At 44.9% G+C, this 27,566-nt stretch overlaps 1 protein-coding gene across 1 annotated transcript in view; it reads right to left on the bottom strand.

Annotated features, from left to right (window-relative positions):
- nell2a (neural EGFL like 2a) overlaps nucleotides 1–27,566 on the bottom strand; it is a 202,852-nt gene that overhangs the window by 16,224 nt on the left and 159,062 nt on the right. The window contains exons 15-16 of the mRNA XM_079500915.1: nucleotides 8,711–8,854; nucleotides 3,644–3,837 (exon numbers count right to left, since the gene is read on the bottom strand). Coding sequence (XP_079357041.1) covers nucleotides 3,644–3,837; nucleotides 8,711–8,854 — 338 coding nt within the window. The remainder of the gene's footprint in view (nucleotides 1–3,643; nucleotides 3,838–8,710; nucleotides 8,855–27,566) is intronic.

Below are 27,566 nucleotides of genomic sequence, written 5' to 3'. Positions count from 1 at the left end.
CTGGGCCTATAAACGGGACATCTAGTCACTGTAGTGTAACTCTGTGTGGTCCTGGGCCTATAAACGGGACATCTAGTCACTGTAATGTAACTCTGTGTGGTCCTGGGCCTATAAACGGGACATCTAGTCACTGTAGTGTAACTCTGTGTGGTCCTGGGCCTATAAACGGGACATCTAGTCACTGTAGTGTAACTCTGTGTGGTCCTGGGCCTATAAACGGGACATCTAGTCACTGTAGTGTAACTCTGTGTGGTCCTGTGTCGTTGACCTTGGTAGTCCAATCCAACATGGCAGGACAGACACAGGTCTGTCCTGTCCTCTCACAATCCATAAAACAACAAACATGTTTACTTCTATCTCAGCCGTTCAACACAACTAATGTTGACAGGCACTTCCTCAATCTCTCAAATCAATTAGGATGACTCATTTCATTAGGGAACCGTTTCTGCCCTCGTCCTTTGTAATCAAATGAATAATTTGCGGCTTGATCATTTGGCAGCACCGATACTAATCCGCCATAATCGCCACCCACCACCCGCGTGCGCACACACACACACACACACACACACACACACACACACACACACACACACACACACACACACACACACACACACACACACACACACACACACACACACACACACGCGCGCGCGCGTGGCATTAGGGTGAGTGAAAAGCTGAATTAACAAGCACATGGCTGGACCGTGACCTCATAATCAGAGGGAAAAATGAGGCATTTGTTTTGATAGAATGAGCTTTCCACACCACCTGTTTCCACAAGCCTCTTCAATACAGTCTAAATCAATCAAGACAACGGCACTAATAACAATTTCTTGCTGGGGATGTGGCCAAAAATCTGTGAATCTTTTAACCACTTAAACCCTGTACTTGGTTGACAGGAGTCCCTTAGGGCTCCGTATGGCTCTATACCAATGACTTTGCTGCACATAAAAGAATCTGCTGAGAAAGCAGATCTACGTTATTTTCCCTTTTTTTGCAAGTAGTAACCAAATAGATATGCTCTATTTGAAACCATGAAAAAACAAGAATTTAAAAAATTTGATTTGATTTTTAAAATGTTTTAAATCTATCAAAAAATGTGGATAGCCTAAGGGTTATGTGACGAGGTAGAATAAATCGTCGCTGAAATCCATTTTGAAGGTTTTTGATATTTTTTTCATAAATCGATGCTTTACTGTTATGAAGATCTTGAACCAATGGAAAGTATCAAAAAGCGCTTCTGAAAGAACCTCTGAACTCCATTTGATCCTAAAACTGTCAATGTGTGTGTGTGTGTGTGTGTGTGTGTGTGTGTGTGTGTGAGTCTGATGACGTGAAGCGTTTGTGTTTACTGTCTGACTGTCATGGTGGAGCCGAGCCCATATTGCGCGTTTCAAATGGATATATTGTCATTTCTTCACCTTTGTCGAGCTACTCCAGTCCAGAGCACAAAGAAAAGTAAGTTATTGTGTCAAGTTGTGTGCACTGTGCAGAGTCGCATCGCATGCAGACCATGATCCCACCATGCACCTCCTCCTCCAGACCATGATCCCACCATGCACCTCCTCCTCCAGACCATGATCCCACCATGCACCTCCTCCAGACCATGATCCCACCATGCACCTCCTCCAGACCATGATCCCACCATGCACCTCCTCCATGCAGACCATGATCCCACCATGCACCTCCTCCTCCAGACCATGATCCCACCATGCACCTCCTCCTCCAGACCATGATCCCACCATGCACCTCCTCCTCCAGACCATGATCCCACCATGCACCTCCTCCTCCAGACCATGATCCCACCATGCACCTCCTCCATGAAAACCATGATCCCACCATGCACCTCCTCCTCCAGACCATGATCCCACCATGCACCTCCTCCTCCAGACCATGATCCCACCATGCACCTCCTCCATGCAGACCATGATCCCACCATGCACCTCCTCCTCCAGACCATGATCCCACCATGCACCTCCTCCTCCAGACCATGATCCCACCATGCACCTCCTCCTCATGCAGACCATGATCCCACCATGCACCTCCTCCTCCAGACCATGATCCCACCATGCACCTCCTCCTCCAGACCATGATCCCACCATGCACCTCCTCCTCATGCAGACCATGATCCCACCATGCACCTCCTCCTCCAGACCATGATCCCACCATGCACCTCCTCCTCCAGACCATGATCCCACCATGCACCTCCTCCATGCAGACCATGATCCCACCATGCACCTCCTCCATGCAGACCATGATCCCACCATGCACCTCCTCCATGCAGACCATGATCCCACCATGCACCTCCTCCTCCAGACCATGATCCCACCATGCACCTCCTCCTCCAGACCATGATCCCACCATGCACCTCCTCCATGCAAACCATGATCCTACCATGCACCTCCTCCTCAGACCATGATCCCACCATGCACCTCCTCCTCCAGACCATGATCCCACCATGCACCTCCTCCTCCAGACCATGATCCCACCATACACCTCCTCCTCAGACCATGATCCCACCATACACCTCCTCCTCAGACCATGATCCCACCATACACCTCCTCCATGCAGACCATGATCCCACCATGCACCTCCTCCTCCAGACCATGATCCCACCATACACCTCCTCCATGCAGACCATGATCCCACCATGCACCTCCTCCTCCAGACCATGATCCCACCATACACCTCCTCCATGCAGACCATGATCCCACCATGCACCTCCTCCTCCAGACCATGATCCCACCATGCACCTCCTCATGCAGACCATGATCCCACCATGCACCTCCTCATGCAGACCATGATCCCACCATGCACCTCCTCCTCCAGACCATGATCCCACCATGCACCTCCTCCTCCAGACCATGATCCCACCATGCACCTCCTCCTCCAGACCATGATCCCACCATGCACCTCCTCCTCCAGACCATGATCCCACCATGCACCTCCTCCTCCAGACCATGATCCCACCATGCACCTCCTCCTCAGACCATGATCCCACCATGCACCTCCTCCTCCAGACCATGATCCCACCATGCACCTCCTCCTCCAGACCATGATCCCACCATGCACCTCCTCATGCAGACCATGATCCCACCATGCACCTCCTCCATGCAGACCATGATCCCACCATGCACCTCCTCATGCAGACCATGATCCTACCATGCACCTCCTCCTCCAGACCATGATCCCACCATGCACCTCCTCCTCCAGACCATGATCCCACCATGCACCTCCTCCATGCAGACCATGATCCCAATTCCCACCATGCACCTCCTCCGCTGGCACGAATGGGAGGAACGGGATTCAACTTTTGCGTGCGTGTTTGTTTGTGTCGGTCCCACGTGTGTGATTGTGTGTGTGATTGCGTGTGTGTGTGTGTGTGTGTGTGTGTGCGCGCGCGTGCGTGCGTGCGTGCGTGCGTGTGTGCGTGCATGTGTGATAATCAAACTTGGAGATCCATTGTCAGTGGAGTCAGGAGGTTGATAGTTGATAGTTCTTATCAATGACAGAGAAAACCAGCACACACACACACACACACACACACACACACACACACACACACACACACACACACACACACACACACACACACACACACACACACACACACACACACACACACACACAGCGCCCTCACCTGGCAGGAGCAGACGGAGCACCTATCGCTGTCCAGCACCCAGATCTGCCCACTGTGCTTGACCTTGTTGCCGTGGATACAGTCTCCGGTGCAGTTGCGCCCGTGGGGGCACCTGCAGTCATAGCCCCCCTCCAGGTTGAAGCACACCGTGTCGTTGGCGCAGGTGTTCCGCCCCGTCTTGCATTCGTTTATATCTGCAGGGGGGGGTTGAAAGAGAGAGCGTTAGAGAGGCAGGGGCTGAAATCCCATAAGAGGGCCCAAAATAGCGAAAATAGCAGATCTACAAGCTCACAACGCTCACTGTCTGTAATCTCTGCGACGCGTTGAGAGCTTGTAGATCAGCTATTTTCAGGGTGCAACCCAGCACTCTTTATCTACTGGAGATGCGGTGTAACGACATGGATTTCGAAAAACGTATTAGTTCAATGCAAAATGCTGTGTTCAAGTTCAGGAGACTTAGGGAAAAAAACCCAATTCTCCTGAATGCTGACTTCCGGTATGGCATGGAAAGGAGGGCATTTGCATTTCTTTCACCATAGTAAATGTTGCATTCGTGGTCTGGATAGGGCAGTTGTTTTACAGATGGATAAAAGGGCAGGGGCTGAAACCCCCTTTGATGTCTATGTGTGCATGTCCCTGGTGAAAGAGATGACTTGGGGGGGCATATATGCACCACACAGGTCATGACACCGTTTAATGCACGGCCTGTGGGAATAACATTCGGTTCGTTTTGTTTTCTTGAAAACAAAAGGCTGCTGCCGGATGCCGGATTTACTCTTATATACTTTACATATATTTATTCCAAAGTAATCAGTAAGCAGATCTACACACTTGACCAAATGCTAAGAATGTTGTTTAAATCAATGGTTCTCAAACGTTTTCAGGCCAAGAATCCTCCAAATAAAAATAAATAAATAAATAATAATAATCACACCATCATACATCATCTGATTCTGGCCAATCACAATTTGCGTCCTCACTTTTGTCTTCAGTGTTTGTGTTTACACAATGTTTGTGTTTACACAAACCCTCAAAGCTGGACATAGGAGGGGATAGCAGCACCCCTCAAAAATAGCCAATCTACATGCATGCTCACAACATGTCACATCGCAACGCGTTGGGAGCTTGTAAATTGGCAATTTTTAAGTATAAAGTGGTTAAACTGATTTAGATGCTATATTAAGTAATTTTGTTGGGGACACCCTGGAACTCCTTCAAGGACCCCTGAGGGGTATAGGACCCTACTTTGAGAATCACTGATTTAGACAGATTCTACGTTTGATGTTTTCCTGGTATCCTACCTAGAGATACATCATGACTTTGTAGAACTTCATTGTTTTCTTTGCACTCTATTTAATGACCATTTATCCTGTCATTAAGTTGACTAGGACATTCGTTCCATTGACTCTGAGCTTTCACGTTGTAAGTGCTTACATTGTAAACTGTAATGTCCTTCTCTCTCTCCAACGTATACTGATGCCTTTGAAAACTCCAGCTTGATTTCCAGCGTTGCAACACACGCTCACTTCCAAAACGGCATAGCAACTTCTTGGGACAAATGTGACCAAACATAGCTCACGTTTTTTCGTCTGTCTGTAATCTCTGTATGCCTTTTTGTGCCCATATAGATCTATATCTCCGTATCTGTCTGTCTGCCTGTATCCCTTTTATGCCCATATATGGAGATCCCTGATGTTACCATATATGGGCATATTGGTGGATGTGGAAAGTCCTTGTGCAGTGGTAAACGGCTTCACAAAGCGTAAAGTATTTGACAGATGCCAGGTTCATTTTTGAGGGGCGCTAGCCCCTCCTATACACAGGTTTAATGTTTGTCTTTAGTTCAAAGTACGTCATATTGCCCTTTTTTGTTAATGGCGTTTAAGGTTTGTGTTGGCACCGTTTGTTTTACATCACCATTACATCACGTAATCAACATGAGTTAGACTTTAATATATTAGCGCCCCTCACTTCACACGGTGTGATTTTTTGATATTACACATACACTGTATGCTAGGTTCTTGGTTTACCAATGATCATAGATTGCTATCTTATATGCATTTGATGTATGTGTTGCTTACTTGCTTACTGTAAATAGCTCTTGGATTTAGCGATTTAGCGTCTGCTAAATGCCTAAATTGTAATTGTACCGCAATGTTACCGCAACACAGGAGGACATCGTATAGGATGCATAATGTTACCGCAACACAGGAGGACATCGTATAGGATGCATAATGTTACCGCAACACAGGAGGACATCGTATAGGATGCATAATGTTACCGCAACACAGGAGGACATCGTATAGGATGCATAATGTTACCGCAACACAGGAGGACATCGTATAGGATGCATAATGTTACCGCAACACAGGAGGACATCGTATAGGATGCATAATGTTACCGCAACACAGGAGGACATCGTATAGGATGCATAATGTTACCGCAACACAGGAGGACATCGTATAGGATGCATAATGTTACCGCAACACAGGAGGACATCGTATAGGATGCATAATGTTACCGCAACACAGGAGGACATCGTATAGGATGCATAATGTTACCGCAACACAGGAGGACATCGTATAGGATGCATAATGTTACCGCAACACAGGAGGACATCGTATAGGATGCATAATGTTACCGCAACACAGGAGGACATCGTATAGGATGCATAATGTTACCGCAACACAGGAGGACATCGTATAGGATGCATAATGTTACCGCAACACAGGAGGACATCGTATAGGATGCATAATGTTACCGCAACACAGGAGGACATCGTATAGGATGCATAATGTTACCGCAACACAGGAGGACATCGTATAGGATGCATAATGTTACCGCAACACAGGAGGACATCGTATAGGATGCATAATGTTACCGCAACACAGGAGGACATCGTATAGGATGCATAATGTTACCGCAACACAGGAGGACATCGTATAGGATGCATAATGTTACCGCAACACAGGAGGACATCGTATAGGATGCATAATGTTACCGCAACACAGGAGGACATCGTATAGGATGCATAATGTTACCGCAACACAGGAGGACATCGTATAGGTTGCATAATGTTACCGCAACACAGGAGGACATCGTATAGGATGCATAATGTTACCGCAACACAGGAGGACATCGTATAGGATGCATAATGTTACCGCAACACAGGAGGACATCGTATAGGATGCATAATGTTACCGCAACACAGGAGGACATCGTATAGGATGCATAATGTTACCGCAACACAGGAGGACATCGTATAGGATCCATAATGTTACCGCAACACAGGAGGACATCGTATAGGATGCATAATGTTACCGCAACACAGGAGGACATCGTATAGGATGCATAATGTTACGCAACACAGGAAAAAAAGGAAAACAAAACACTTCAGGTTAACACAGCTCGGCATAGAAATCAACAAGTCATGTGACAGGTTATGGCTTCTTTCTTTCCTTCCATTTTGTGTGTTTTTGTGTGTCAGGCAGACTAGCCTCTCACTTGTCGGGCTGACAAGCTGAGGTGGGGTTAGCCTTAGCCGAGGAGCAGATAGGCAGCACTATATCGTTGCTGTCGGGCAGAAACCTCTTATCTCCATATTCTAACTTTTTGTGGGGTTTTTCCCCGTATTCATTAACACCCTACTTGATCATACTACAGCGCCACACAAAAGCATTATATGTAGCAGATCCGCAAGCTCGAAACACTGCACAAAGCGGCACGCTTCGAGCTTGTAGATCTGCTGCGTTTGCCGTTTCTGAATTTGAATCCAGAAAAGTAACAGTTTTGGACATACAAGGTTTCCACCCCGACAGGGACGGATTGCTAACAGGCTGGGACTCCGTTGTTACTTTAGAATAGAGAGGGCTTTCTATTTTGACAGCTGACACTCCTGCAGGCTGCCTGCATCACAGAGAAACTGTTCTGGAAACTGAGCAGGCTGCAAGAAAGAAACCGACGTCTACAAGGGAAGGGGGGGAAAAAACCACCAACCACCACAGTAATGACACCAAAAGCAATCATAGCTACTACCCACACAGTGTGTCTTATGAAACCTAAGAAGAGCATACCTATTTACACGCACCTCGACAGTGGGTGCAGGGCCAAAAAGGCAATTATGGAAGGATTATGGAAGGATTGTTTACCAATTCTTTTGGTAAATAATTACTTTATTGAATAAACAAACGACAACGTTTCAATCTTGATAGATCTTCGTCAGGTCAGTATACAGATGCACACACACATGTTTCATCACTTTTATCCATTCCCCTGACTCAATCTGAGGGGAATGGATAAAAGTGATGAAACATGCGTGCATCTGTATACGGGGCCCTACCTCCTTCCATCTTATGAAACCTAAAACCTTTCTAAAAGCGGAAATCGGTATACATTTTACATTGTTTTAGGCACTCAGCAGATGCTCTTATCCAGATGCGACTTACACTAAACGAGGTAAATAATGACTAGAGAACAGTGTAGTGCCTCAAGAACCTGGGATCCCGGGTAAACGATGAACCTAGCATCTGTCTAAACAGCATGCTATCTAACTAACATTATGCACATTCAAACTATAGGATACCAGGTGAACCTATAGCATCTATATGAACAACATTCTTAACATCTGTGGTCAAGAAAAAATTATCTAAGAAGATACGCCATTAGACGGTGCATGCGCCAGGCAGGGAATGAGTTAAGGCTATAACCAAGACATTTGTTTTTTCTCTCTTGTTTCTCTGTGATACTTTGATTCGTCTCGTTGTTGTTCAAGACCGATTAATTTTAATGCATATAAAGTTGTTGTTGTTTTTTTGTAAAAACCTTAATAAAATGTGTGGCATGTGGATTATTATACTGTATCTCTTGGCCCACTTCACCAATCATCAACAATCCATTTTGGATCTTTTTTAAGGTCCCTGCTTTGTTTCTACATGCTATTAAGTTGTCCTTTAACGTGACACACGTTGGAGTTTACCTTGAATTAAAACGTTCTATGCAAATAAAAGTGACCAGAGAGGATTTGGGTCCAGCAGTGTCTGTGATTTATTGCTTTGTATCGTGGCTCACCTATACAGGACTCCCCATTGGCTGAGAACAAGCCGTTGTCATGGTAGCCATCGCGACACTCACAGTGGTACCAGCCCGGCAGGTTGACACACGTAGCTTTGTTGTTGTCACACTCCACGAAGCCATCGGAGCACTCGTCTATGTCTGGAGACACAGAAGACAGGTGTGTTAGAGCAGTGGTTCTCACAACCTCTGGGTCGGGACCCTCAAGGTGGTCCCAAAATGATACTGGGGGGTCCCCAGATGATAAGTTTCCGGTTACACTAGGCGGGATCGTGAGGCCAGTGCCAGTCAAATGCGCAAAACACCCCCCCCCCCCCCCCCCCTCCACCACAGTGTGCTTCAGTGTAGGCAGCGGAGGTTTTGATCCGCGGGATGTACAGGTAAGAACAGAGGATAATATCCAATAATCCAAACACTGGATTTTTGCATATTTTGAGCAGAAAAGGGAGTTATTAGCTTGCACACGTGCACGCCGGATCCCTATGTAGGCTGTGTAACATGTGAGTAAAAGCAAAACATTGCTGGATTAAATTAAATTAAAGAAAGACGAGTTCCCTCATTTTGGCACAGGCGGGTCGTGGAGAGAAGAACGAGGTCCCGCGTTCTTGGCATTCTTAACCCATTTTTGGTGTTAGCATTGTGTTATGCTTTAGCAGACCTACAAGCTCTTGGCGCGCCACCGAGTGGCGCGCTATGAGCTTGTAGGTCTGCTATTTTTGAAAAATCGAAGAACGACTGACATAGAAACATAGCTTTTTCAGAAAACTGTCAGGATGTAAACATTTTTAGAATCTGATCTCAGGTCAAAATGGGTTAAATGTGCATTATTTTGTTCTCTGTGTTCTCTGTCAGTAGCCATTGGTGTTGCTTTCTACTTTCTAGATGTGTTCAGCACAGTGAATGGGCTATTGAACTTCATTCTTTGCCCAGTAGGCATTTTCCAACATTGGTTGATTCATAATTGATATAAAAAACAACGTGTCCAGTATTCAGAGGATGTGGTCCACAGGGTCCATCGATCAAGCAATGCTCTCATTGCCAGAGAGCATACATATCGATGCAAAGACTACGGGGGCGTGAATGTTTCAAAATGCAACAAGACTATTCTGGAAGCCACAGGGACAGAGTCAGTTTGTATTTAGAAATGCCATGACACAGGATGCACCGCGCACGCACACGCACACACACACACACACACACACACACACACACACACACACACACACACACACACACACACACACACACACACACACACACAGTGTTAGGAAACAAACACACAAATACATGTCTGTCTGTCTGTCTGTCTGTCTGTCTGTCTGTCTGTCAGATAGCTTGTCATTTCATGCCACGCTGTGAGCTTGTACATCTGCTATTTTAGAAAAATCCTATACCAGGCCGATATGAAACATTTGGGGCAGAGGTTCTGCCCTGACCTCCAGGCCTTCGGCCTTGCGGAGACAAAAAATAAAAAAAAAGGTTTATTATATAAAAAAAAAAGATTACCCGCCCCCAGTTAAAAAATGCGGAAACAATAGGAAGCAATACAATGTTAACACTCATCGTTTAATTATTATTACAAACGAATACAAGAACCCTAGTTGTCCTTTATCATCGACTGCCAACAAGGTGTCTGGACGTGTCAATCCAAAGACCACGGCCAACACATACAGTATTTGACGTGCGTAGTGTTTTTTGTTTTTACGCTAGATGGCGCTCTTCGCTAAGCTACTGTATGAGTCACCGTGAAACAGTCTAGCAGGAAATCGCAAAAAAACACGGCAGTTATTGCATTTTTTTTTATTCCTTTATCTCGGCTCCCGTGTCGTTCCTCTCCGTTTTTGGCCAGCATGCTATTTTCAGTGCATGGACGCCAACTGAAGAACGGATGGTAAAAAGTAAATAAATGTGGTGACTTCTTCAACCAGTGATGAGACAAGATGCATATGGGACTGAGCTGTTATTGTGAGAATGGCCGAGTGCTGTGCTGTGCCTGACCTTCTCCCTCCCTGCCTGCAGTGTGATGCACCCACAGAGCTGTCCAGGCTGCCAGGCATGCAGCCTCTCAGTCCCCCAGCAGCCAGTAATAGGATTAAGATCTATTGGCTAATGAGCCCGCAGTCCTTTAATAGAATTTCACCAGCAGATTAACCATTGATCAAATGTCGCACAGATTGTAGCCTTATCTATTTAAGAAATACCCGTCATTTGTCTGAATCCCGTCACGAGTTGAGTTCATGCAGAAATGGGACGATGAGAGGTCATGTATCATTCTTTTAATATTATTTTCCACACTGGCTGGGTTCAGTTCTGTTCTGTGTCTGATTCAGTGATGGAAGAAGTACTCACATGTTTTACTAAGTAAAAGTATCAAATACTGCAATGTAGATAATATACTCAAGTAGAATTTCCAGATTCAAAATGTACTTGAGTAAAAGTACAAAAGTATCGGTATCAAAATATACCATATAGACCTACAAGCTCACAATGCGTCGCACACATTGTGAGCTCGCGTGTATGACGCACCACTGTGCGTCATACACTAAACATAGCAGATCTAAAAGCTCACTCACAAATGAACCTGAGAGAGACAGAAGTAAGAATGGCAAAACGAATCTGCCCAAGAGCTGAACGGAAATTGAAGTTGAGATCTATGAAAAATGCAATCTGACAAAGATATGAAATTTGCCACACACACACACACACACACACACACACACACACACACACACACACACACACACACACACAGACCCACATTTCTCAATCGATGAACAGTAATCAGAATAATGCCTCATTCCTATTCTCTTCCACTGACAAACTGATTAAATCCTTCCAAATCTACCCCTCATGAGTTTCTCTCTTCGACCAAATGCGATGAATTGGATTTTTCTTTTCAGGAAAATATTAGAGACAATATATTTCTTGCAGCAATATCTAGGCCTGCCTCTCTCGATATATAAAGATATTTTGGGGCTGTTCTGCCTATATCTGGATAGTAGAGTTTAGATCAGTAAACAGGAGAGAGAGAGACGGGGACCGACACGCAGCAAAGGTCGTCCGGCTCGGGAATCGAACCAGCGATTCGCTGTCAGGCTGCTTCAGAGCCTATATGTGGTACACATAATTAACACACACTAACATAATTTATGTGAACGAGTAACCAACATGCATCTGTATAGTAAAAAGATGGCATACTGTATGCGAGAAAAGTACTGCCGTAGCAGACAACCCGCAGCACTCCAGGTTCAAACACAATCCTTCTAGGTGCAAGGCACGAAGATATAAATTGAGGTGAAGAAAATGCCAGCACTCATTGTATGTCCTTTTACATGATTTTATTTACCTCTGAGATTGAAAACGTACGCGTTTCAGCCTGTATGGCCTTCCTCAGCGTTTGTCAACTGTACTGTATGCGACACAATCTTATCATGATTGGGCCTGTGCCTACTCTATGTCCTACTCTATGTCCTACTCTTGTGGAGATGCTCAAGGGTTCAGTGCTCATGTACCTGTCAATGTCAAACTACTTCAAAAAGAGTGAGAAACGCCCAACACCAGAGAGAGCTCCACTGATCGCACCTGTCTGCAATTTGCAACCTGGCCTAGACAAGTCTTCTAGTTTGCCAAAAGAAATGTCCCCCCCACTGTTTTTGTGAAAATATACTTTTACTGCTTCTAGTGATGATTTCTTGTATTATATGTCTTCATACGTCTTGATGAATTGAATACATAGGACCGCAATGGAAACAAGCCCTCAGGGCCTTTGGTGATATCCTTTTAGTATAATTGTATAACTGTACCTCTGAAACTGTTAATAAAGTATTGAATCAATCAATCAATCTATTACCAGGCAACAACAACCAAGGAGCTTTTAAAGACAGTTTAATTTTAATTTAAGTTTAATTTTGACCTGTGGTTTGTCCACTTGGTGGAAAGCAGATAACGTTGTTTTCTCTTCTTATGAGGAGTGATCAAAAGAACACTTAAAGTTCAGCCTCTGGAAAGACAATAATACACAAACATCATAACTGGCCTACTCTGGAAAATACAATAATAAAACAATTCCCTCGGCTACTGAAGACAACATCGCATTGTTTGTTGACGTCAGTGAATTTCAGATGAAATGGCAGAGCTGCAGGTGTTGTATTGGCAGCATACAAAAAATGAAACAGACTATTATATTCTTCTCTACAATATTACGTATAACCTACTATTACTTTGAAAGAGAAGTGCAGAAATACAAATGCATATATTTGAAGGTAGTTTCATTCAAGTGTTTCAAAAGCCATGAGAGGGGGAAAAAAAGCTTCCGTTCTTTCCTTTATTGACCAGTGCTGTCAACTGCGCGCGGTTATGGCACAATGCATCTGAGTGAGTGTTTGTCAAAGTGATTACAGCTCATTTCCACACAATGAGAATTACTTTGAAACACCCTATTGTAACACCTTAGATAACATTGTATTGACCACAATGAACACTTGCGAAGTGTGCGTGCATTTGTGTGTGCATTTGTGTGTGTGTGTGTGTGTGTGTGTGTGTGTGTGTGTGTGTGTGTGTGTGTGTGTGTGTGTGTGTGTACTTATTATTACTATATTATTATTATATTATTATTACTATTTACTATACTTGTGAGGGCCAAATGCCCCCACAGGTTGGAGTTAGTTTAAGGTTAGGTTAGGTTAGGTTAAGGTTAGCACATCTACAAGCTCGATACATAGCGCGAAGCGATGCGTTTCAAGCTTGCAGATTTGCTACTTTTGCTATTTTTTTATTTGGATATGTGAGGACATATGAGGCTTCCACCTGACAGAGACAATATAATACATGATTGACTTCATGGCCACATATTTGCGCAGCAGCGTGGAGGTGTTAAAGCATACTGTATAGACATGATACAATATAGTACTATACTGTATATAGAATATACTGCAAATAAAAGATGTTGTCACAGGACATATTTCTGTCCCGTTCTTACAAGGTTATACAAGCCTTACAATCCAACAGTCAAGTGTGAAGAAAATAGAAGCAGTTGTGCTATAGTTTGACATGGCAGCTTTCACCTAACACAAACTTGGAATCCATTGTTTAAAAGTAAAAATACAATGTGTGACTAAAACCTATCCCGGGAGTTTATACTGCACTTATAAGTGATATTTTCTTGTGAAAATAACGTGTAATAATAATAATGAATTGCATTTTTATAGCGCTTTTCCAAGTGCTCAAAGCGCTTTACAATGGTTCATTCATTCACACATTGGGAGGTGAAGCGGCGAACAGTTGACGCCAGCGTCCTCACTTCCCACATTCACACACCAATGGTGGCAAGCTTACACCGACCGACTCATTGGAGGCAATGTAGGGTTCAGTGTCTTGCCCAAGGACACTTCGACATGTGGACAGGAGGAGCCGGGATTCGAACCGCCGACCCAGGGATCATTGGACGACCTGCTCTACCTCCTGAGCCACAGCCGCCCGACACGTTTAATAATGTTAAATATCTCTATACATTAATAATTGCTGTGGAGTGTCTGTTCAGTAGAAGGAGTCTCCCCGTCTCTCGCACTAGTATACGGAACATTCACTTAAGCTGCGTTCAGACCTGAATATATATATTCGCCTCGGTTCGTCCAGATTGTGCTGCGCCAGGTCGCACCGCGCCCGTTCACGCAATTCTCGTCTTTGCATTGACTATGTGTATGTAATCGCGCCGCTCTAACCATCCAAGTCTGAACGCACTTTTACAGGTTGTGATATTACCAACTATTATAGCGTCTCTGTCGGGGGTAAACTCTCATTATGTCCAAAACTGGTACTTATCAGGATTCAAATACAAAAATAGCAAAAGTAGCAGGTTTTGAGCATGAAGATCTGCTGCTTTTGATGCTTTCGTGTAAAGCTGGCCACTGACTCATCTGCCAGTGAGGAGCCCCCACCGGGAGAACGTAGAGCCTTCGTCCTACTCGTCCGGGACAACACTCCCTGCTGACAGCCTGACAGGCCCCACCGCAGCCCGTATAAGAATACATGTAATGACTAATATCACTTTCCTCCCCTGATTCAAACTTACATTCTGTGGTGGTGGGCAAGGACTTTACTACAGTGCCACGTGACGTACCGCATGATAATCTTTCAAGATATTTCAAAAAATATTCAAAAACAGTTATGTTACAGTGCAGCGCATCGTGGGTGCAGGTGAGCGTCCCCCTCTCCAGGATATACATGAGAGACGATGTGTGGCTAAGGCCCGAAGTATCATCAGGGTCTTTTACCACCCCAGCCATGGTCTGTTCACTCCGCTGCGGCAGCCACGGACAGGCAAACAATACAGGAGCATCGGGAGTCATACCACCAGACTTATGAACAGTTTCTAATAGAAACTAGATAGAAGCGGCCTGGGCGCCCAGGCGGTGGCGTAACCGTCTGGGCACCCAACTGGTAATCCAGTCGCAGTATATCTTTAAAAAAAAAAAAAGAAATGGCCTGGGCCGGTTTAGCGATCCATGCACCATGACAGTGTGTTGCGGGTTCGAGTCCCGATCCCGACGTACTTTGCTGTGTGTCCCCCTATCTCTCTCCCCGTTTCCTGTCTACCTACTGCACAACTATCAATAAAGGCAAAAAGCCCCAAAAATATCATACAAAAATAAATAAATATAACTTTCTATCTAGAAGCAATTAGACTGAATAATAAGAGCTAAGCCTGTGGCCACTGAAAAGACTGAATGCTTTCTCCTTTCATCATAACTCTTCTTTATGCACTTTATTTTACTTCTATGCTCTAATTCTCTATCTTTTAACTGCATTGATGGGCCTGCACAATTAAATTGACCCATGTTACTTGTGTGTGACATGTGATGTGACAATAACGTTTGATTCTGATTTGTTGTAACTTGTTGCATTGCCAATCACTGGTGTGGTCTGGGCACTATAGCGTTTAAAAGAATATCTGTTGTCAAGTGATGTGTTTTTCTGTCTCTCGTGAAAAAGTATAAAAATGAAGAAAAAACAACACAAACACCAATTAAACAAGAAACCTGGTATCTGTCCGTCTCTCATGCACTTCAAGTAACAGAGAAGCACAGTCAGATGAGATGCCAAGAGAGGTAGCCGGAAAGTGGAAGTTTAGATGGAATAACATACTGTATCAGTATCACTATAGTACCTCTCCTTGACTCCTCTTCTCTGCCCCACCCCCCCACCCCCCTCTCTCTCTGTTTACATACATTCCATTGCTTTTGTCTTCCACCAAACTGTCCTTCTCTTCCTCATCATCTCGCTGTTTTGTACTGACAGCCGAAACACAAGCACTCTAATGCCCTCCGCTCTTTAGCTTCCTGTGCGTCCCTCTCTCTCCCCCCCATTCTTTAGCTTCCTGTGCGTCCCCCCCTCTCTCTCCCCCCATTCTTTGTAGCTTTGACTGACAGATCGTCCAGGGGGATGAAGAGAGCGAGAGAGAGACTCAGAGATTGTTCTGCAGTGTTCTCTGATGCTACTGCATGTAAACAGTCAACTACTTTCCTGTGTACATTTCCACTGTGTACATCTCCCATACCTTGTCGTACAACAGTCAATCTACATTCTACACAGTACAAGATCGTATCGTATCGGAGAGGAGAGGAAAAATGGAGGGGAGGGGAGGGGAGGAGAGGAAAAGGGAGAGGAGGGGAGGGGAGGAGAGATAATTTAGAGGCTGGGTGAAAAGCACAAATGGAACGTGTGCTGAGGTTAGCCTGGCATATTGACTGGGGCTTGAGAGCACAACCAGAACAGACAAACAATTTGTTCTCCCAGGGCCAGAACCTCATTTACATTGAGGCCATGATCCAACCAGGTAGAATGGCAGGCAGGCAGGCAGGCTTCCCACCGTTTTTCCTACCCGATTTCGCACCAGTGAGGGGTGTGAGGGGCTAGCCTACACCGAGAGCTTCCTGTGCGGCCGCAGCGCAACAGTCAGCACACAGCCACACACAGAAGTCAAGGCAGACGGCTGTGTGGAACGTGAAGCACAAAGGAGCTGCTTATGAAACAACACAAATAAAAACTTCCGCGAAAACAGAAGCCCAACACGACGATAAAGGAAACATTCAGTCCAAATGTACAGTTTGCTAATTCAAAACTACTACTATTTTGGAACTTTGAATTTTTCGTATAGGCTCGTAAATTTACGCTATGTGGGGATTATCTGACGAAGTTAAACCTTACATAGGCTATACTAAATTATAGCCTACTAAATTGGTCAATATAAGTAAAATAATATAGCCTATGGAAAAATAGAGTATCTTTTTATATTTTTCCAAGAAGAAATAACTAAAACATCATAACGGGGCAGAGAATGTTTTCATTCTGGATAAAATCATAAAAATGGTCTATGGTCTAATCTAATGGAATAAATGGATGATGACTCATCTAACTGTAACTAGGGTCACCTTGCCCCGCGCCCCTCCCACCCCTCACTGGTGCGAAACTTGGTAGGAAAAACGGGGAAGCGGCAGGCAGGCAGGCAAGACACGACAGACGGACCCGACTACCAGACAGACCCGACAGACAGACCCGACAGACAGACGGACCCGACAGACGGGACAGACGGACCCGACAGACGGGACAGACGGGACACAGACAGACAGACAGACAGACAGACAGACGGGACAGACGGGACAGACAGACAGACAGACAGACAGACAGACAGACAGACAGACAGACAGACAGACAGACAGACAGACAGACAGACAGACAGACAGAGGAGCACAGTGTTGCCATGTATGCTTATTATAAGCAAGGCTTGATTTTTCTGTAAAGTCGCTTATACAAAATAGTTGTTACGGGTTGAGTTTTTTGGGCTTGTTTCTAAAGTGTAGTTTCTTATTTGGTCTTGCTTCGTGTTATAAACTGTTGTTTATAACCCAGTGCTTCTCAAACATTTCCATGTCAAGGACCACCCTCAAAATAATATGCATTTGTCCGCATCTAAAAGTTTTTTGTGACCCCAGTACCAGGATTTATGTTTCAAAGAAATATTCTAAATAATAAAATAAATAAATACATAAATAGCAGATCTACAAGCTGTACAGCATGTTGCAAATATTCTACACATATTTAGGCTCATGTAGCTTAGTTTCTGGGCTTCTTGTGGCTTTGTTTTCATGGACCCGGTGGCTTATTTCTCTCGCATAATCTGGCAAACGTATAGTAGAAAGGCTCCGAGCCTTGGTTCGAAAAACCAGGTAAATCACATGCAGACAGACAGTGTACAATACAGATACGCAGGATAAATATTGTACAAGCCAAATTGATACGGGTAGAACGAGACAGATAGGCTGAGTAAATGTGTCTCTGAGAGACAGTCCCACACACCAAGACACCACTCACATAAACAGACAAACAGAGCATCAGGCTTATCTGGGCTGAACGACACTATAGGAGAGGCTTGGTGGCTTAACAGATGTTATTTAGGCTATAATACTGCAAGTTGAAATATAGTGGGACCTGTTGTTGTGTATTATGCAATTGTAGGCAATGAAAACACCCTCCACTTTGTACACTGTGAGATTTCCCCAAGGGCCACCTCCCACCTAGCTTCCTCTCACTCACAGATAGTGAATATTTAAAACCATATTAATTCCTCTCCCCCTGACAGCTCCCAAGATGCATCACTCCTTCACTCTGTGTCTCTCTCACACGCACGCACGCACGCACGCACGCACGCACGCACGCACGCACGCACGCACGCACGCACGCCACGATTTATCCACAATGCCTGGGGGCCTGTGACTGCACAAACTCGACGTGGCGTGTTTAAGCACAATGATTATGTATTCATTATTTATTTAGAGGGGGTCCTAGGCAAAGCAAGCGCACGCACTCCATCACCCGTAATTAGCGTGTCTTAATTAGGCCCCGCTAATGGCCGGAGCCTGTCGTTTAAGCTGAGCGCAGGCCTGCTGCTCGTGGCTAAATGACACGTCTCCCGGGATTGTTGCTGTAGCTCCTATAGCTACGCAGAGTGGCTGACTGACTGCAGAACTATTAGTGAGAACTAGACTGGAGGATAAAAGGAAATGAGACTAAACAAAACACGGCAAAAAAAAGTAGGTAGAATGGAACCCCTGCCGGGCCCTTAGGTGACATGAGTGATTCGCTGACAGTGTGTTCCTTAATTTATACATTGCGCCGCGGTACCGAATATAGCCTTTGCCATCCTTTCTTCTCCTCTCCTCTCCTCCTCCTCCCTGTTCCCCTCTTCCTCCGATTCATTGTTCTTCGCCCCCTCTCTTCTATCCTCGTTTTCTCTAATCACCTTTTTGCTTTCCCCCCCCGTCTGTCATATTTTCACATCCATCCTCCCCCTCTATATACCCCCCCCCCTCTATATACCCCCCCCCCCCCCCCCCCCCCCTCCCCCCCTCTTATCTCTCTCTCTCTCTCCGTCCCAAACCACTGTTCGGTTCCTGGGACGTGCACACATAGACATCAAAGGGGGCTTCAGCCCCTGCCCTTTTACCCGTCTGTAAAACAACTGCCCTCTCTAGACCACAAATGCAGCATTTACTATAGTGAAAGGAATGTAAATGCCACTCCTGTCCATGCCATACCGGAAGGAACCATTCAGGAGAATTGCATTTCTTCCGAAGTCTCCTGAACTTGGACACAGCATTTTGCGTTCAACAAATTTGTTTAAAATCCATGTCATTACACCACATTTTCTACTAGCTAAAGAGTGCTGGGTTGCACCCTGAAAATAGCAGATCTACAAGCTCATAACGCGTCGTAGCGCGACACGTTGTGAGCTTGTAGATCTGCAATTATTTGCCCAAAAGTGCCCTCTTACGGGATTTCAGCCCCTGCCCCTCTAACACTCTCTGCACGTCTCTGATCAGTTCCCTCCATCCTCTTCTCTCCTCCCCTCTCTTTCATCCTCTGTTCTGCACCAATGTTATTATAGTTTAGCATTTTTCATTAGTACTTTTGGTTTTCAATTTCACTTTAGCCTTGATTAGTTTTTAATGCAGTGTTTGCTAGTTTACATATTTTTGACTGGTCGATGAGTCTATAGGATACAACAGCAACGATTGGGCAGAAAAAGGTATTAAAAAAGCAAAGAAAATAAAATCACTAGAACCCTGAGGGAATCCACTCAACAACGTTAAGTGGGCTTTAAGTGGTTAAGTGTCGTCCGTACCCCCCCCCCACACACACACACACCCACACCCACACCCACACCCACCCACACACACACACTACAAAATGTCAGTTTTGTGAACAAACAAAAACAAACAAAAACGCATGTTGCGATATCAGTGGTACTCAAACTTTTTCATGTCAAGGGCCCACAAAATGATATGTATTTGGCACGCTATTTGGAGTCATCAGGCAGAAAACCACAATCAGAATAAGAACTACCCAAAAGGATTCCCCACGACCATCATTTTAGGGCCACCCAATAAAATAGAATTTCCATGGGCATACAGATGCTAAATAATCTCTGGAAAGTACACTCACATTTATATTTTAAAAATCAGCAAAACTACACCGCATCAAGGATTTTATTGGGTAGGCCTTTTTTGAAGGGAAGACCTCCGCACACTTGACTTACTATTATGACAGGTACGATGACAAAGCAGCATACTGCAGACATGTATAGAGGGAGGTTGGGTAGGCCCTAAAATGATGATCGCTGGAATTATTTTGGGTACTTCTTATTCCGGCTTGTGGTTTCCTGCCTGATGACTACGAATCTCGACTACAACGTGACGTAAATTACCATCCGCTTCCGACCGGATCATAAAGCCGAAAAGGAATGCTGCCCAGGTTAACACAGAACTACACCCTCCTCCTTCACACTCAGTCCACACAGAACTACATCCTCCTCCTTCAAACTCAGTCCACACAGAACTACATCCTCCTTCTTCAAACTCAGTCCACACAGAACTACATCCTCCTCCTTAACACTCAGTCCACACAGAACTACATCCTCCTCCTTCAAACTCAGTCCACACAGAACTACATCCTCCTCCTTCAAACTCAGTCCAAACAGAACTACATCCTCCTCCTTCACACTCAGTCCACACAGAACTACATCCTCCTCCTTCAAACTCAGTCCACACAGAACTACATCCTCCTCCTTCACACTCAGTCCACACAGAACTACATCCTCCTCCTTCAAACTCAGTCCACACAGAACTACATCCTCCTCCTTCACACTCAGTCCACACAGAACTACATCCTCCTCCTTCACACTCAGTCCCCACAGAACTACATCCTCCTCATTCACACTCAGTCCACACAGAACTACATCCTCCTCCTTCACACTCAGTCCACACAGAACTACATCCTCCTCCTTCACACTCAGTCCACACAGAACTACATCCTTCTCACTCAGTCCACACAGAACTACATCCTCCTCCTTCACACTCAGTCCCCACAGAACTACATCCTTCTCCTTCACACAAAACTACATCCTCCTCCTTCACACTCAGTCCACACAGAACTACATCCTCCTCCTTCACACTCAGTCCACACAGAACTACATCCTCCTCCTTCACTCAGTCCACACAGAACTACATCCTCCTCCTTCACACTCAGTCCACACAGAACTACATCCTCCTCCTTCACACTCAGTCCACACAGAACTACATCCTCCTCCTTCACTCAGTCCACACAGAACTACATCCTCCTCCTTCACACTCAGTCCACACAGAAGTTGACAGAACTACATCCTCCTCCTTCACACTCAGTCCACACAGAACTACATCCTCCTCCTTCACACTCAGTTCACACAGAACTACATCCTCCTCCTTCACACTCAGTCCACACAGAACTACATCCTCCTCCTTCAAACTCAGTCCACACAGAACTACATCCTCCTCCTTCACACTCAGTCCACACAGAACTACATCCTCCTCCTTCAAACTCAGTCCACACAGAACTACATCCTCCTCCTTCACACTCAGTCCACACAGAACTACATCCTCCTCCTTCACACTCAGTCCCCACAGAACTACATCCTCCTCATTCACACTCAGTCCACACAGAACTACATCCTCCTCCTTCACACTCAGTCCACACAGAACTACATCCTCCTCCTTCACACTCAGTCCACACAGAACTACATCCTTCTCACTCAGTCCACACAGAACTACATCCTCCTCCTTCACACTCAGTCCCCACAGAACTACATCCTTCTCCTTCACACAAAACTACATCCTCCTCCTTCACACTCAGTCCACACAGAACTACATCCTCCTCCTTCACACTCAGTCCACACAGAACTACATCCTCCTCCTTCACTCAGTCCACACAGAACTACATCCTCCTCCTTCACACTCAGTCCACACAGAACTACATCCTCCTCCTTCACACTCAGTCCACACAGAACTACATCCTCCTCCTTCACTCAGTCCACACAGAACTACATCCTCCTCCTTCACACTCAGTCCACACAGAAGTTGACAGAACTACATCCTCCTCCTTCACACTCAGTCCACACAGAACTACATCCTCCTCCTTCACACTCAGTTCACACAGAACTACATCCTCCTCCTTCACACTCAGTCCACACAGAACTACATCCTCCTCCTTCAAACTCAGTCCACACAGAACTACATCCTCCTCCTTCACACTCAGTCCACACAGAACTACATCCTCCTCCTTCAAACTCAGTCCACACAGAACTACATCCTCCTCCTTCACACTCAGTCCACACAGAACTACATCCTCCTCCTTCACACTCAGTCCCCACAGAACTACATCCTCCTCATTCACACTCAGTCCACACAGAACTACATCCTCCTCCTTCACACTCAGTCCACACAGAACTACATCCTCCTCCTTCACACTCAGTCCACACAGAACTACATCCTTCTCACTCAGTCCACACAGAACTACATCCTCCTCCTTCACACTCAGTCCCCACAGAACTACATCCTTCTCCTTCACACAAAACTACATCCTCCTCCTTCACACTCAGTCCACACAGAACTACATCCTCCTCCTTCACACTCAGTCCACACAGAACTACATCCTCCTCCTTCACTCAGTCCACACAGAACTACATCCTCCTCCTTCACACTCAGTCCACACAGAACTACATCCTCCTCCTTCACACTCAGTCCACACAGAACTACATCCTCCTCCTTCACTCAGTCCACACAGAACTACATCCTCCTCCTTCACACTCAGTCCACACAGAAGTTGACAGAACTACATCCTCCTCCTTCACACTCAGTCCACACAGAACTACATCCTCCTCCTTCACACTCAGTTCACACAGAACTACATCCTCCTCCTTCACACTCAGTCCACACAGAACTATAGGAAATCAACTCAGACCCAAAAACCCACCAAGAGCTGGAGGTCTGCAGGCACAGACGAGAGATAAACTCATTCAACGAAAAAAAAGCCAATTCTACCAGGACCAGGTGTGAGAATATTACAAGCTGAAAATTGCGATGCTAAAAAGAAAAAAAGAAAACAAAAGGCCCACAATTTCGCTCACGTATAAACAGAGGGCCGCCTGTCTTTTAGACGCAGTACTTTATGAAGCAATCATCTTGGAAGAAGCAAGCGAGCGAGCGCTAGTAAACAATCATGACTTGAGAGATTGAGAGTTTTTTGTTTATTTTCTGTTCTTTTTTTTTTGCCGACCAATAAAATATCAATTTAGAGAGTGTAGGTGTAATGTGCCAGAGAGCTGTGAGAGCTTCAACACTTCCCCTCCAGGATATTTGAGTGTGTGTGAGTGTGTGTCTGTGTGTGCGCGCGTGCGTGAAAAGAATCTAAATGGCATCATTAGCAGAAAACATAAAACACCCCTTCATCTCGCTCTGCTGTCCTTAAAGGACGGTGAAATGAAAGTGAAAAACCGTGATTTGTGTGGAGTTTGCATGTTCTCCCCGTGTACCCTAGGGCAGGGGTTCTCAACCCATTGTTTTGGGGGTCCCCACATTATTTTAATTTTGTTTTTGTTTTGCAACTGAATGGCTGGGAAATGGAAATGAAGAGTTTACATAGTACACATAGTACATGCATCAACTTTCCTTAATGATTAGATCTGGTTTCAGTATTAATTAATGATATATTTTCTCTATGATTAAGGTTATTTTTGCAGTCAGTAGGGTAGGTATACCCTCACAAAAAACATGCAGTATAGGCACTACCTCCCCCTGGCCAGCCGGGGCGCCTGATGGATGGGAAAGGAACTGGTCGGAAAATAACGTGTTACTTCCACGCGCTACGTCCGGCCGGGGAAACTCCCCACTGTCAGGTGAAACGAAGCAGCTTGGACTCCTCATGCATAGAAGGAAGTGTCAGTCCACTGGAAGTGTAGCGTGCAGGATTACATTAGATAATTGACACTGGGGTGAAAAAATGGGTTGCAAAATCGTGGGATAAAAATTATAGAAAAAAAAATGAAAAAATGTGATTTAGTATTGATTTCCTCCAACCTCTGGTTCGGGGCCCACCACGGGTCAACAAATTACCCTTAACTTTTTCGCTGCTATCTACGTTTATAAACGTAGCTAGGCTATCGGTACCTAAAGGTGCTAACTATGTGTATGTTCGTAGACAACCGTATACTTATATGCAAGCGGCGACTGTCAATTTAGCTTTTAGCATTGCTCCGGTTAGTATGGAGAGCCTCCGTCCCCACCAGCTATGGGATTTTTAAATCCAGCTCCATCGAGCCACCATTATAACAGGATTTTCAAAGCGCTGTATCTCTAAAGCTTCGAGCGCTGTCCATGGTGAGCCGTCGCGCATTTCGACGATCGTAAATCATTTGTGAGTTTGTATCGCATCGCTGAGCACATGTAACTGGTTGTAATGATAGCCAAGGGGTATGAGCTAATGTGACTGATTACTGTGCCCATAACAAAAGGGGGCGGAAAAACGCAGCTAAAAGAAAACGACGGAAAAACGCCGCTAAAAATCCGAAGAACGCGTCCAGTGTGCAACCACCTTTACGGCCCGGTCTGTTACCCAGAGAGGATACGTTGTGTACGGTATATGTTTTAAATTAAGCTCAAGTGGTTAATTAATAATATATTTTGGTTAAATCCCTTCGTAGAAATGCAGTGGAGTATTTAAAATGTAGCAGAGTGAAAAACTACTCCAAATTATGAATTGGAGTATTAGTATTAATATTTATATACATTTGAAAACTTGTGAAATGGGACATTCTGCATAATGAGTACTTTTCACTTTTTACTTTAAGTACATTGTGATGACAATACTTTATGTAAATTTCAAATGTGTACTTGAGTACATTTAATGTACTTAAGTATTTGTACATTGCAGAGTATTTGTACATTGCAGTATTGATACTTGATACTTTTTCCCACCACTGCCGCCCAGTACTTCAAAACAATATGCTCTCCTCCCTTCTCTTTTTGGAAGACACAGTGGGTGAGGGGCAGACAAGGACAGGACAGGACAGCGAGAGGCAGCCATTAGACGGTGGGAGCGACAGCACACATGAAGGGACGTGTAAGTGTGTAAACCTGTTGGCAGGATATCTAACAGGCTCATGAAGGACTTCCACTCACTGTGAAACTATAGAGCCATAACGAGCTGGGAAACAAAGGGAGGTATACCGGCCATCCCAAAACCATTCATCTCTCCGGAACAGCTCAGCAATTCAGTCAATAAACACACATCAAAAGGGGCAAAGCGGGGGCTTTCTTAGAGGAGATATTTCCAATTATTTCAAGCAGGTTTAATATTGCTGCAGGTGGAGAAGAATCTCTGTAGTCTAGCAAGGATTACGTTGGGATTCGGGCTTGGCTAATGGTCTCATTTTGGTTGTTCGTCTACTATGCTATACTATGCCCTCTTCGAGGATGGCCTCGAAAAGAAATCGGCACAATTAAAACTTGGGAAATTATACCGTCCATTCAAAGAGGAGCTGAAGATTAAGACTGGAAGTTTATTGTGGATTTCGACCACATAAAATGGGGGTTACATCGAGAGAAGGATGCTGCAAATGGAACTGTCAGATAAGAGGAGACGAGGAAGGCCAAATTGATGCCCTACATTACTTCATCATACAAGAGTGCTCACAACGTATTGCTCACAACTGTATTGTTTCTCATGTTTGTGGGCGACTACGGATGGAAAGTAGCCTTCGCTAAATCCGGCATACAGTATTCACACTTGCTCATGTGTATGTATTATACCTGTCTTGTGTTCATTAATGTGCACTGTCCCGACCAAAAAAAAGAATAAGCCAAAATAAAGTAAAAGTGAATGTGCAGTCCTATGTCAAAGATATGTCCTAGACGAATATGAAAACCGAGATCCATCTTCATGTTAGCAGTGGCTGTGGAGGTAGAGCGGCCGGTTCCTCCTCCTGGCGAAGTGTTGAAGTGTCCTTGAGCAAGTTACCCAGGCCCGGATTTACCATTGGGCTAGTGTGGGCTGCAGCTAATGATGAAATTGTAAAGGATTACAATCCAATTTAAGTGAGATTTGTGTCTAGTTATTGTATACAGCTGTATTTAGTTGTATTATGGTAAAACACATTGAGAGCTGCAGCACTGCAGACAGAGCCTGCTGTGTTGTGGGGTAGCTGTGGAATGCCTGATCCAGTCTAAAGCTTGCCATGCACTGCGACGTCTGTCTGTCTGTCTGTCTGTCTGTCTGACAGACAGATTCGGCACAAACAAGGGACTAAATTCTTTTCGCTCCTATGCCACCAAAATGTGGAACGCCCTACCAACTGTCATTAAGACATGCGAATCCCTTGACTCCTTCAAAACCGCTCTCAAAGGGCACCTACGGATGGCTGCAATTCGAAACTGGCCCCCGTAAAATCTGAATCCCCCCCCGCCCCCCCCTTCTTTCCCCTCACTGTATATATTTATTTTCCCTTTTTACCTCCTTTTTGATGAATTCCTGTTCTGTCTATAGAAGTGTCTATTTGTACGTCTCTAAATGTTTTGATGATTTGAACATGGTGGACCCTGTTGGAAACAAGTGTAATGCTTAATTGGGTCATCCACTCACAGTTAACAGCCTTTGTATTGAGTTTGTGCTTGAAATGTACTGTAATTCTGCAAACTGTTAATAAATTCTTCAATCAATCAATCAATCAATCAATCAATCAATCAATCAATCAATCAAAATCTGTATTCAATTCAATTCAATTCAATTCAATTCAATTCAATTCAATTCAATTCAAAGGAGCTTTATTGGCATGAGAAAACATTGCCAAAGCAAAAGTGGAACAAAACAATCAAGATAAAAATATAAAATAAATGTGTAAACTGCTGCATGGTGTCTTCTGGGTGTAGAGTAGTTTATAGGTGAGTTGTTCATCACCCTGTTGCTTCTGTAGGATATGCGCAGGGTGCGGTCGAATGCGGTGTCTTTCAGGCTCTTTGCAAAGGTTGATTGCTGGATTCTGGAGATCTGTGCATTGATGGTGTTGATGTCATCATCGTTGATATCCCCTCTGGGTAGCAGTGCAGATATGACTACTTTTGAGTTGGGAAAAGTCGAGCTGGCTAGTTCTATCACTTCTTTGATAGACTACCAGTCAACCAGTTTGTGTTCTCTTCTGTGCGGTTTCAAACTGTGTGTACCTGTGTGAATTATTATGTGGCTGGGGAACCCCAGTTCATCTTCAGTTAGTAGCTCCATGGCACGTTTGGTGTCCTGGCACTTGATGTGTTGAACTCTGTGATTTGGGAAGAGTTTTTTCCAATCCACGTGTTTCCCATTTGAGTCCATGAGGATAGCAATGTGTCTGTTTTGTGGCTGTCCCATGCTAGCGGGAGCAATTTTGGTCCAGAATTGTACATGCATTTGGGAATCCTTAACGTTTATTGTCACTTTGTAGTGATCCTTATTTCCT

This window comes from Electrona antarctica, assembly GCF_951216825.1.
Source record: "Electrona antarctica genome assembly, chromosome: 5".
NCBI lineage: Eukaryota > Metazoa > Chordata > Actinopteri > Myctophiformes > Myctophidae > Electrona > Electrona antarctica.
This window is presented reverse-complemented; position numbering and strand designations above follow the sequence as displayed.